The sequence below is a fragment of the Diadema antillarum genome, unplaced genomic scaffold, assembly GCF_040938485.1.
Source record: "Diadema antillarum isolate AM-2024a unplaced genomic scaffold, OU_Dant_1.0 scf00000088, whole genome shotgun sequence".
NCBI classification, from domain to species: Eukaryota; Metazoa; Echinodermata; class Echinoidea; order Diadematoida; family Diadematidae; genus Diadema; species Diadema antillarum.
In genome coordinates, this window is record NW_027270977.1 from 313,365 (window position 1) to 325,915 (window position 12,551).

The 12,551-nt window shown below is 37.0% G+C and overlaps 1 protein-coding gene across 1 annotated transcript; it reads left to right on the plus strand.

The window, feature by feature from the left end:
* The first annotated feature begins 11,155 nt into the window (after positions 1–11,155).
* LOC139718078 (nociceptin receptor-like) lies at positions 11,156–12,169 on the plus strand. Its single transcript, XM_071629572.1, has one exon. It carries the CDS (start codon positions 11,156–11,158, stop codon positions 12,167–12,169), a length of 1,014 nt encoding a protein of 337 aa, XP_071485673.1.
* Positions 12,170–12,551: the final 382 nt, after the last annotated feature.

A 12,551-nucleotide genomic window follows, 5' to 3' on the forward strand; every position in this document is an offset into this window, starting at 1 on the left:
ACAAAGGTAAGTAAAGCGTGGGTGGTGTTGTGATTTTCTCTAAATCCAAATTGAAAATTCGTAAATATCTTACTCATATCCAAAAATTTTACAGTTCGGATGTATACTATTCTTTCTAAAATTTTAGAAATTGAAGTTAATAATGATATTGGTCTGTAATTATTGACATCATTCTTCTCCCCTTTCTTATATATAGGTATAACTTTGGCAGTCTTCATCTGATTTGGTACAAGCCCAGTAATAAGTGATAAATTAATAATATATACTAAAGGATATATTATTTGAAGAATTATATTTTTCAACAAATAATTATCGATTCCATCACAACCTGGGCTTTTCCCTTCTTTCAAATTATAAATAATATCAATAACTTCTTCATTATACGAAGGGTCCAAAAATATAGTTTTAGGATTAGGTATATCTAAAAAATCATAAAACACTTTATTAGATGAAGGGTTACTTTGTGATAAATTTTTCCCAATCGATGAAAAAAAAAAATCATTAAAAATTTCGGCCATGCCAGCAGGTACATTGCTTGAAGTATTACCCCATCGTACTTCTGTAGTTTCCAACTTTTTCTGTAATATATTTTTTTAGATAATAAGAAACATGATAATGGAAGAGCATATATAATTCGAAGAGGAATTCAACGTTTATTTGATGAAAATTAGTTTTGTAACGGCCGATATATCCCCCCCCCCCCCAAAAGCGATCATAATAAGAGATGGGATCGCCTTTTATAGGATCACTTTGTTTTACTTTGGTTTTGAATATTTCAGCGAATTTCAAACAGATTTTCATAACATAAACTTTGATTTCCTCTTAGGATTGTATGCTCTTTAACATTTGATAAAGTGGTTTCCAAGTATCTGGCAACAACTTGAAAAGCTGAATCATCACCTCAACCAATACCATACCATCACTTTAGAGGGTGTGCGAGTTCTGGTCGAGGTGAGGATTTAGCTTTAACATTTAGCGAGATATTCAGAAACCACTCTATAAGATGTCAAAGAGCATGGAATTCTAAAGGGTACCAAAAGTTTATTTGATGTAAATTGCTTTTGAAATGGCTGAGATATCCAAAAACAATGTGAAACAAAGAGATCCTGATAAAAGGTGCGGCCTGTAGTCTCTTATTATTATCACTTTTTGGATATCTCAGCCATTTGAAAACCAATTTTCATCGAATAAACCTTGAATCCTTCTTGAAATTACATACTCTTTCATATTTCATAAGAGGTTTCTCATTATCTCACGTAGGAATGTAAAAAACATGAATCCCCACCTCAACCAGTACTGTTCAGCCCCTTTCATGTTTTCAATCTTGCGAATTTGTCAGTAGGCAAGTAGTAGCGCTGCCTAGAGAAACCACAGGTATGATTTTTTTTTGTCTTCTTTATTACTGGGTGTACACAAGCTTTCTATTGGTATTTTCAGACTATTGATAGCTCAATATCACCCTTATGTTCCGACACGTCCAGAAAGAGGTGTTCACCATGTCAGTGCATCCCTACTCCATAGCGCAGCGCTCACAAGTGCCTAAACAGGTGGAAAGAAAAAGCATGTTGGGACAGACAATATATGGGGCCTACTGGTATTCTTCATGTTCTGACACCTTCATTAAGCAATGTTCGTCTTTTTTTTTTTTCAGGGCATCAATACATTTTGGAAATCTACGCTCGTACAAGCATTGTTTCTATGTGGATTCCCAGAGACGGATCCAGGAATTAAATGGAGGCGCACGCACCCCTCCATGTATTTCTTTTGTTTTAACAAAAAATAAAAAATAAAGGGGGTGCGGGCCTGGATCCGCCTGGATCAGCCACTGGATTCCTCGTATTCACATATATCAGTTTATTCCCTTTGATAATTTGTTGTATATTAGACAATTCATCCATTCGATTTTTTGTTGTGTTCATGGTTTATTCGTAAAACGTGGACTATGGAACAATTACAAAATAAAAACAAACCTATTAAAGCGTAGTGCTTGCAAAGGTCGAAACACCTGGTGAAATATCGAAAAGCATGCTTGGATATGATTGCCTACCACGTCCACCGTGTATATACGAGTAATGCAAGCTGTTGTATTCCTCAATGCAAGGGTAGAAAGAAAGTTTACCCATTCATTCGTGAAGTCCCAGGTCTGCTCGTCCTGCCTACCTTGCTCTGGATATTTGTGTCTGGAGATGCGAAGAATGCACTCAAATCATGAATGGCCATTGAAGCGGAATAATAATATAGCTCTAAGCTGCTCGTTTTGTCACTGCGGCTAAAAAGAATTCCAACCATTACTGTAAAGTTTAATAGTAGAGAAAGGCAAATCATTAAATAGTTTATCACAGAATCGTGAATGGTCTCACGCACTCACGGCGAAACTAGTTTGCAGACACAAATCCTTGTTGGTCGTAAAGGTGTCTGTGCCAAAGTGGCAAATCTTTTTCATATTCCCTCCACTGTAGGTGCTCCCAACAAAGGCGACAGTACAGGATCTATATGGGACAGTGCCAGTCGTGCATGTAGTAGTTTTGGCGCAGCCTCCTTTACCACCAAAAAGGGTTTATGCCTGCAGTCTAATCAAGGCTAAACCAAGACGTCACTCTCTTTTCAAACATGTCAACGAAGCAAATATATGCTGCAATGATATTATATTAGTTCATTCAACGATGTCTTTAACAAGTAGAATAAACTCTTTCACGAGTAATCGTCTTTACCCTTTACCTCCTTGTATGGCCCCTCCCCCACACCCACACACTAAATATATATATACACACACACACACATATATATATATATATATATATATATATATATATATACATATATCTTTATCCAAAGATTGGTATGTCTTCCTATGCTTCTTGCATCATCGAGACACATAAATAGCTCTTGTAAGATTAAAAAGAGAGGAAGACAGAGGGTGGTTTTGAGCAATCTTGAGGTTGGGTAGAACATGTTTGTTATTTCGAAGGTTCGTTCATCCGAAATTGATTAAAGTTTGTTACTCGTAGGACTCGTTTTTCCGAAACATATAGATTACCTACGACTGTATAGATGTTGGGATCAATCCGAGATAGAGTTTATTAGTCCAAACGTTTGTGGCTTTATTCCGAAGGTTCGTTTATTCTAAAATTGAAAGAAGGTGCGTACTAACGAACCTTCGCAAGTGCGAACCTTGATTCAATTTCCGATATTCAGGCCCGTAGCCAGGGGGGGGGGGGGGGGGGGGGGGTGCGTCGGGTGCGTACGCACCCCCCCCCCCTCAAATTCGGAAAGGTCCACTTTTTCATAATAACGGTTTTTAGCAATTCTCAAGATAACAATCCAAATAAATATAAAGACACATTATATGCTACGTAAATGTGGAAGAGTACGTTTAACAATGTTAAAAATAATTGTACGAAACCCTTTTGTTGTATGAACCATCGGATCGTCCCCATGCACACAAACACAAATGTTATGTATCAATTTGTGCGAGCTATTATTATATTGGCACTGCATGCCATGGCCCTTGGCGCGTGTGACCGGTGTTTTTTTTTTCCACTGGCCGCCCGAGTACGTGCGATTCGTGGATGACATTGAGGTTGACACTGGCATTTTTTTCACAGGAACAGAGGTAAGTGGATGAAAATCTAATAGCCTCAAGTTTACATATATGATAAAAATTAAAGAAATTTCCTCGAAATTACTATAATCGAAAACCTGAGACATTTTATATCTACGTCTCACAAAGATATAGTACATGTATATATAAGTACATGTTGGCATGATAATGCCTGGGGATAGATTATTATGTCAACTATTTTCCATTATGAATGCATGCTCCAATCAAATTGTGAAAAGGTGGTCATGAATTAGCATTTCTTACGAACGATCACGAGAGACAAAACAAAATGAAAGGCCTGTCTTACTCCAGTTCTCTATTAGTTATACATTTTCTCATGTTGTGACAGTTCGATTGGTTCTCATTTTGAAGTGAGCCAAAACCTAAGAACATTCTCACTTATAATTTCCAAAGAGTATTATGCAGGCACGCAAACTCAATTTGTAATGAGTAAGAGGGTATGAGAGAGAATGCTGAGCTATGAAGTAAAATGGTAAAGTAAAAAGTTTGTCAGATAGTATTTACAAAAGCCTGAATATTGCAAGAGCTCCGGAGTAAAAACAGTCAGGGAAAAACCCTATGTATGATAACATTGTGAGAGCGTTAGACTGCATTGTGACGCGTCGTTATCTAATTTACATTCTTTATTCATATTTTTCATAAAAAAACACAGGTAATGAGCCGGATTGGGTTAAAATTCTCACTTACAGCTTTGTAGAAGTCTGAGTCAACAGTATCACACAGTACTTCAAGACGTATTAGTACAAACGATTTCTTGAGCCTGCACCGTTTCAGGCTCTGTTCTGGATACGGCGGTAGAAACTCATTCTTTTTTGTTGCTTATTTTATCATTATTTACCAATCTCTTTTCTAACTTACAGGTAGCGGATTTCTTTGCAGGCCAAATTCGGAAATGTACTGTTGATTATTACTTATACATTTTCTCATGTTGTGACAGTTCTATTGGTTCTCATTTTAAAGTGAGCCAAAACCTAAGAACATTCTCACTTATAATTTCCAAAGAGTATTATGTAGGCACGCAAACTCATTTTAGTTGTATTTCATTTAAATGTAATGGGTAAGAGGGTATGAGAGAGAATGGAAAGTGCTGAGCTATGAAGTAAAATGGGAAAGTAAAAAGTTTGTCAGATAGTATTACAAAAGAAACTCATTCTTTTTTGTTTTTTTATTTTATCATTATTTACTTATCTCTCTTCTAACTTAAAGGTAGTGGATCTCTTTGCAGCCCAAATTCGAAAATGCCTAGAGACAGCTAGTAACCAAATATGCCACTATAATTTAATAAATAAGAAATAACCATTCCAGTATGTATCTTAGTGTGCACAGTAAGACAGATCAAATCAAATAGGAAAACATCTGAGCACTAAGCCTGAGGTCTGAATTTGCACTCAACTTCTTCCAATGGCTAACGGATGTTTAATTTTTGAATTTCACTGACCTCCAAATTTCACAAAGAAAACCTTCTTAGCATGATGGTCAATATGACATTTGACTGATTTTGGAGATGTTTGCGAATCGGATCTACTACCTTTAATATTATTAAATCTAAAATGATTATTTGAAAGTTCGGAAATGCTGGAAATATCCTACCACAAGGAGGCAAAATATAAATGGTTCACATTTACAATTCATTTTGTTTTAAAAATTTTCTTATTTATTTTCATTTTTGACAAACTCGCATACCAACGGCTGATATACTGTATAGTAAAGTGAATGTTTCATCTTCCAAACAGCATCCAATGGGATGGAAAACTCCAACTGAAAGGTGGACACCGTGACCATACTCGCTAAAGAAAACGCGTAATAGGGGTCGTTTTTTCTCACGGATTAGATGGAAAGTGTGATGTACGAGCGTATATAATCAAAGGGTATCAAAAAGGCCGAAATTTGGGAAAATGGTATATTGTTCAATCATGATGAAGTACTTCTTTAGGGTGCAGGAAACATTTAAGGAATACTTGTTTTTAAGGCCCGAAAAAATCATATGATCATTACTCGTTATGGGGCCATTTTGAAAGTCCATGTATGAGCATGGTGTCCACCTTTTTATTGTCGCTACCCCTCCCGGGACAGTATCAAAGGACCGTTTTGTTAATCAACGCAATCCCCCCTTCCTTTAAAAATCCTGGCTTCAGGCCTGCTAACGCGGGTATACAATAGAAAAAATAAAAGTTAAAACAACACCAGGAAAATCACTATTCTCAATTTTGCGGCGCGCTACGCGCGCAGAGTCTCGAACACAATTAAACTTTGCAACTTCCTGGCAAAATGAGTTTTTACTATTTCCTAGATGAAATACGGTAACGCGATTGCATGCAACAGACAAAAATACAAATTTCCTCGAGACTTTAAAACGTCATTAAAACAGTCAAAATTCACAATTTGCGGCGCGCTTCGCGCGCAAATTCTTATACAACTTTTGTAGTTCGGTCGTCCAAAGAATATATATATATATATATATATATATATATATATATATATATAATTGTGTGTGTGTGTGTGTGTGTGTGTGTGTGTGTGTGTCATCATGGGTATTGGTACCGAAGGTCCGTTTTTTTAGTGACCGCACCCCCCCCCCCCCTTGAAAAATCCTGGCTACGGGCCTGGATATTACATAGCAAACTGAGACACGATCTCCTATGAATTAAGGAACATTCGCAAGAAGCTTCGTAGAAGCATGTATTGTAAGTTACTTTCTAACTAAGAGAAATAAGTTTGTGAACGTGGGACCAGGAAGTGTAGGGTAAATCTTGTAATAAATCGATGTTGTTAAAATCTCAAATCAAAACTAAAATAAAAAATGAACTGACACAATGTGTGTTTTGATCCAGTCACATGCATGCTGATATATCTCAGGCACTACACAAGAAAGAGATCTAGCGTACGATTCGTGCCCAAGGCCAGCTCTCAATATTGGCAAATTTATTACAAGTTTACCAGTCCATTTCAAATAACAACTGGCAAATGGCTGTAACGGAGCGTTCCACGAAGATAAAACATTCTTGACCTTTCAGGCAAGATAAAATATAATGAAAAAACAAAATTTGTAGCTTTTGAAATTTTTCTTTTGCGCACTGTGAACTTATTGATATGTCTTTTCTAGCCTGCTGCTAAAAGCTACCAGGGACGAAATAGAATACCTTTTAAAAGTCGAATGACTAAGGTGGTGATTCATTCATCTCCATCTATTTCGGATTTCTTCATGGAAATCAATAATTCTATATGAATCGCCATTTTAAAAGCGAGGTTCTTCCACACTCAATCATTCATATCTTACGATGGCAGTTTAATAGCATGCGCGTATTAAATGATTTCACTTGCAACAAATCTCAAACGTCGGGTAGATATCATTTGCTATTCTTTTCTTGAATTCAGACTTTTTTTTACTAGATCTCTCTCTCTCTCTCTCTCTTTCTCTCCCTCTCTCGCTCGCGCTGAAAGCTGCAGTACACCTTTAGTGCGCTATGCAGTATAATGCCTGCAATAAGGGGAAAATTTAATGCATTTTATATACGTAGAGTCATTTGAATGTCTGTAAATATTACAAACACCACAACTGAAAATTTTAACCTTCATGAAATCTGCTAGCTATTCAAGTATAAAATGGATTTGTACTGTATCCGTCGTCATTTTCATTAGGATGCGGACTGTCACACTGCCGATGCGTTATAAATTTCAATAGTTTAACTATTTCCATTAAAAACATGATTCAAAGCAGTACATGTGTAAATTTGACTTTCATCCAACTGAATAGGACAGTTCATTGAACATTGAAATATGATTATGCACAAATGATATTAACAAAAATGAACACTTTGTCATTGTAACAAAAAAGAAGAAGTAATCATAACGGTGGAAAAGACTGTTCCACTTAAAAGCCAAGCTTGTAGGACGTGGAACACTGGAATGAACACAACAGCAACACCAACATACCAATAAAGTAGATTTCTATCAAATTCATACATATACCATTGTACAATCATTGGTATATCTTAAATGATGCTGATAATACAAGCTTTACTATCAGCAATACATTTTGTTTTAACGGATAAAGGAGGAATTAATAGTGATCACGAACAATGTGTGTAACTGTATGCAGGTGCATGTGTGAACACACTCGCTTGTAAGTGTGTGTGTGTGTGGGGGGGGGGGGGGGTGGTGGGGACTATACCACCGAAATCACCAAAGAGCTGCAATATGATTTATGTAGCAACTGCTTTCAATAGGAAACGTACAATATTACAATGCAACTCTTTGAAAGAGAGTGCCACAGTTTCATTTTGTTATTTGGCTGCATTAATGCTTTTTACGTTTTGCGAGATATTCAGAAACCACTCTATGAGATGTCAAAGATCATGCGATTCTAAGGGGTATCAAAAGTTTACTTGATGAAAATCGGTTTTGAAATGACTGAGATATCCAAAAACAAGATGAAACAAAAAGATCCTAATAAAGTTGTGGCATGTCGCCTTTTATTGTAATCACTTTTTTGGATATCTGAGCCATTTGAAAACCAATTTTCATCAAATAAACGTTGAATCATTCTTAAAATTACATGCTCTTTCATATTTCATAAAAGGTTTCTCATTATCTCATTTAAGAATATTCAAAACATGAATCCCCACCTCAACGAGTACTGTACAGTCCCTTTAAGGGTATAGAAGAAGATTATCCCTTCAACTGGATCCATTAAAACATTCACTGGCGCCGCTTGAAATCACGATTTCTGTCAACAAATCAAGGTATGCAAAAGATTCCTTTTCCTTGCAAACCAAAGTCTATTTTCAAATACTAGGAACTCCAAATCACAAGCATTTCTTATCTTTTACTTTACTTTTGCCTGATTCCAGGAAGTATATGCGTTATCCCGACCAGACAACATTGTGTACAGCGACTTATACACGGATGTGTATAGTCATTTATGTGTGTGTGTGTGTGTGTTTGCGAATGTGTGTGAATACAAGCTTGTTGAACATGTGTATATAAGCCTACATATTTGCTTTATGTGCGCATATGTAGATCTGTATGCATTTTGTGTTGTTCTTTTATACAAGGTCCCTTTGTATATTTTGTAACTGAAAGTTCTACTTTGTGTATATATATATGTTGTTTAATCATGACTTTATTCAAGTTCAAGGAAGTGTTAGAATGACATATAGAACCAGGTCCACCGTTTCATTCAAAACGAATGGCAGGTTAAGACACGTACATGGGGTACAAAAAACAATATTGGAGTTTACATTACCGGAACACAAAATATACATACCATTTCACACATAAACTGTCAAATATTAATCCATCAATCAAATATCAATACATATACTATTTCTGCGTTACAATAACAACATTGGTGTAATTATCTTCAACAATATCAATACAATAATCCTCGTTAAAAAATGATGAAATAGAACAAACACAATAATAATACATAAACCCTATCATCATCGTCATCATCTCATCAAATCTTCACCAACCTATACCATATCATATATACATATGATATCATATATATATATATATATATATATATATATATTCACTTATTTATTTATAAACATTGTAGCTCCGCGTATTGGCAGGTACTAGAAATAGCAACAATAATGTCACAATAGAGGAATGCATTAAATGCCAATTGCCTTGATTTTAATTAAAAATCCGAATCCGAATGCATTCCTCTATTGTGACAATTTTGATTGATAGACATTTATTTCAAGAACATTTTTTTTTGATTACGCTTGTGTGAATAAGTTTTGCTCACGCTATACCTCTTTTCCAGCTCCACGCAAATGAAAGCATTTCCTAAATCATTCTGATTTAGTTAGAAAAAGGGGAAATATATTCTTCCGTCCCTTTCAAATGTCAAAGAGTAGACATGTCTCAAAAGTACGCATTGACAAATGACAGCAGAAGATGGATTTTTTTCCATCATTACTCCAGATATACATCAATGGAATACATGCAACCTCAATTTAGATTTCAATTCATAAATCTACGCTTTTACATAGATAATAATAGTCCAATCAATGACAGCGTAAAATCCAGATAGAATATGAGACAGACATTGTAATAATGAGATAATATGATTGGTTCCAGCATTTCAGTGTGAGCTCCCGTTGTCAAATATAAGGCGCCAACGGACATTCTTTGTTGTTCTTGTTGTCGTGCCAACCGGGAATTATTCAAATCCTAAAAGCACAGGTTGATTCGTTGGCATCCACTAAGGTTTTGCTGTAGACAGTGCATCTTGATTCTCGCAGGAGCTTTCATTGCAGAGAGACTGAGCAAAGGTAAGATATATAATTGATCTAGAATTATATTTTCAGTTGTTTGTGTTCATATTATAGTGATAAAAGTTTGAGTACAAAAACCGATACATTCATTTTCATCAACAGGAGATATTTTAGATTAAAGCAATCGAAATATTTTTTTGATAATCTTAATATCTTCAAAACTACTCCGTCTTTATGAAACGAGTGCAGTATTGTGGAACGGATTTTTTCTCTTTTTGCTGATGACCTTGTTTGAAAATCTCTGAATTCAAACTCTTCATTACTACATCCATATATTTTTTTCAAGATTATAAGCAATCACATTAGAAACTTCAACTGAATTATAACTTAAGCCAATGTGTTTCTTTCATGTGTGAAACAAGAAAATTGCATCCAATCATTTTATTCATTGCACACATTCACTGTGGTATTCACTGCAGTAATATTCTCTCACAACTAGTCATGTTCACCATTCTTGCAATTTCCTGCACATCGTGAAAGTTTTGACTTCCATGTTGGGAATATCTATGCCCCTTTCTTTGCATATTTTACAATTTTACTTCTGAAAATATGATTAGTGTTGATTGAAAAGATCAAGCAATTACTCCGTGACCCTTTTCTTGCCATTTCGTCTCTTTCACATTACTGCATCTACAGTGACGTGCTTTTCTTTATATTGCTTGTAGAATTACATTTTTTTTTAGGGAAGCCTACAATATAATTCATTTATGTATCCTTGAGACAGAAAAGCGCAGTCCGGAGACAACACGCATAAACAGTGAAATGCAATTTGTTCTCCTGAATTGTTAATGTACGTCGTGCCATCGTCTTTCCGCTCAACCCCCCTCCCGAAAAAAAAAAAATCCTTTGAAATAAAACGCCGAAATGATGGCGATTGAATCATTTTTTCCCGATTTTGTACGCATACCTCTTCCGAGTTTCCACATTTTTACATTAGTCTCTACTCACTGACATGTACATTTTGTTGTATGCATCTGATGCTGCCACTGTCGTGTCGTTCCACTAATAGTACTTTATCGAATCGTTGGGTCATGTCATCCAATATTCCGTAAGTCGCCTAACGTATCTCTTCGAAAGCACTTAAAACGTGATAACGTGAAAGAGCGTTTAAAGTCGTATTGCGCCATATTTTTTCCTAGAACATTCGATCCACTGATTGACGGATTACTCCCACAGAGGAATGGCGGGACCAAGTTTTGCGACTCGCGAAATATACACACCAATCACTGATATCATCTCGAGTATGGCTCCAGAGTCTTCGACTGTTCCATATCAGACACAGGCATTTCAGGAGAGCGAATGGGTTTGGCAGCCTATGGAGTGGAGATGGTCTGACATCACACAGTCTGTCCTCTCTTCGTGTGGCATTGTGGGTAACATGCTGGTCATCATGGTTCTCTTTCAGAGGAGGGCTGCGAAAATTTCGACCGACACACTAATCGGTGCCCTCGCAGTTGCGGACTTTCTCACGTCTCTGCTCATCTTTCCGCAACCAAAGCCGGTCCGAGTTCCCCTGACCTTTCTGGGCCATGCCGCCTGCAAGATCATAAGGTCTGCTGTGTTCATGTGGATATCCATAAACGCCTCGGTTTTCACCCTGACGGCCATATCGGTAGAACGCTACATCGCCATCGTACACCCTCTCCACTTCAAACGCTGGATGACTCCCCGACGTACCGTGGTCTTGATCCTTATGATCTGGTTACTGTCCCTTGGACTGAAGTGTCGAAGTTTTGCAGTAACCGTTGTCGAGGCAACATCAAGAAGATGCATTGTAAACTACCCCTCTCCAGAGTCACGTACTTACTTTGCCTTTCAGGAACTCTTTACAATGCTGCTTGCCCCGGTAGCCATCATGCTGTTTACCCAGGTCCTCGTTGCTAGGGCGCTTCGGCGTGATTTCCTACGTTTGGAAGCAAACCGACAGAATTCTGGACAATCGGCTAAGCTGCTCCTTGCTCGGAAAAAGGTGATCACTCTAGTCCTGATCGTTGTGCTTATTTTCGTCATCTGCTGGACACCTGATAGCATAGCTTACTTGGCCCTGGGCCTTCAACTGCTCGACCCCGACTTTCTCTTCAGCACCCCGTACAACCTCCTCGTGAACATAGCCTTCTTCAACTCTTGTGTTAATCCCATGGTATACCTTATTCGCTACCCTCAGTTCAGAGTTGCGTTGAAGGAACTGTTCAGCTGTCGCTCCACAGCGAGGGTCAAGGGGCCAATATTCGGGCAAGACGAGTGTCAGTCTGTCTAGTGAGCCCAAGGTTGAGCCTAAGCATTTTAGTTGGCAGGTTGAATAAGATGCCCTTAGCTGTTTAAGTTTATCGAATCACCTCTACCATAGGAGATATTTAACTTCTTGCACTCATTCTGAAGTTCCGTTATTCTAAAGGTTCGTTACTTCGTACCTTGTTTTCAATTCTAGATTAACGAACCTTCGGAATAACGAACCTTACTTCATTGTCAGATTAACTAACCTTTGGAAAAACAAACATCACCGGTATGACATTAGAATAGACAAGGATATGAATAAGGATATGCACAAAACAATAGACAACTGAAATGTTTGTTCAAAGTCGTAACGAACAAAGATCAAAAAGTAATCATGAGCACAGATCACATTACTGTAGGATTTT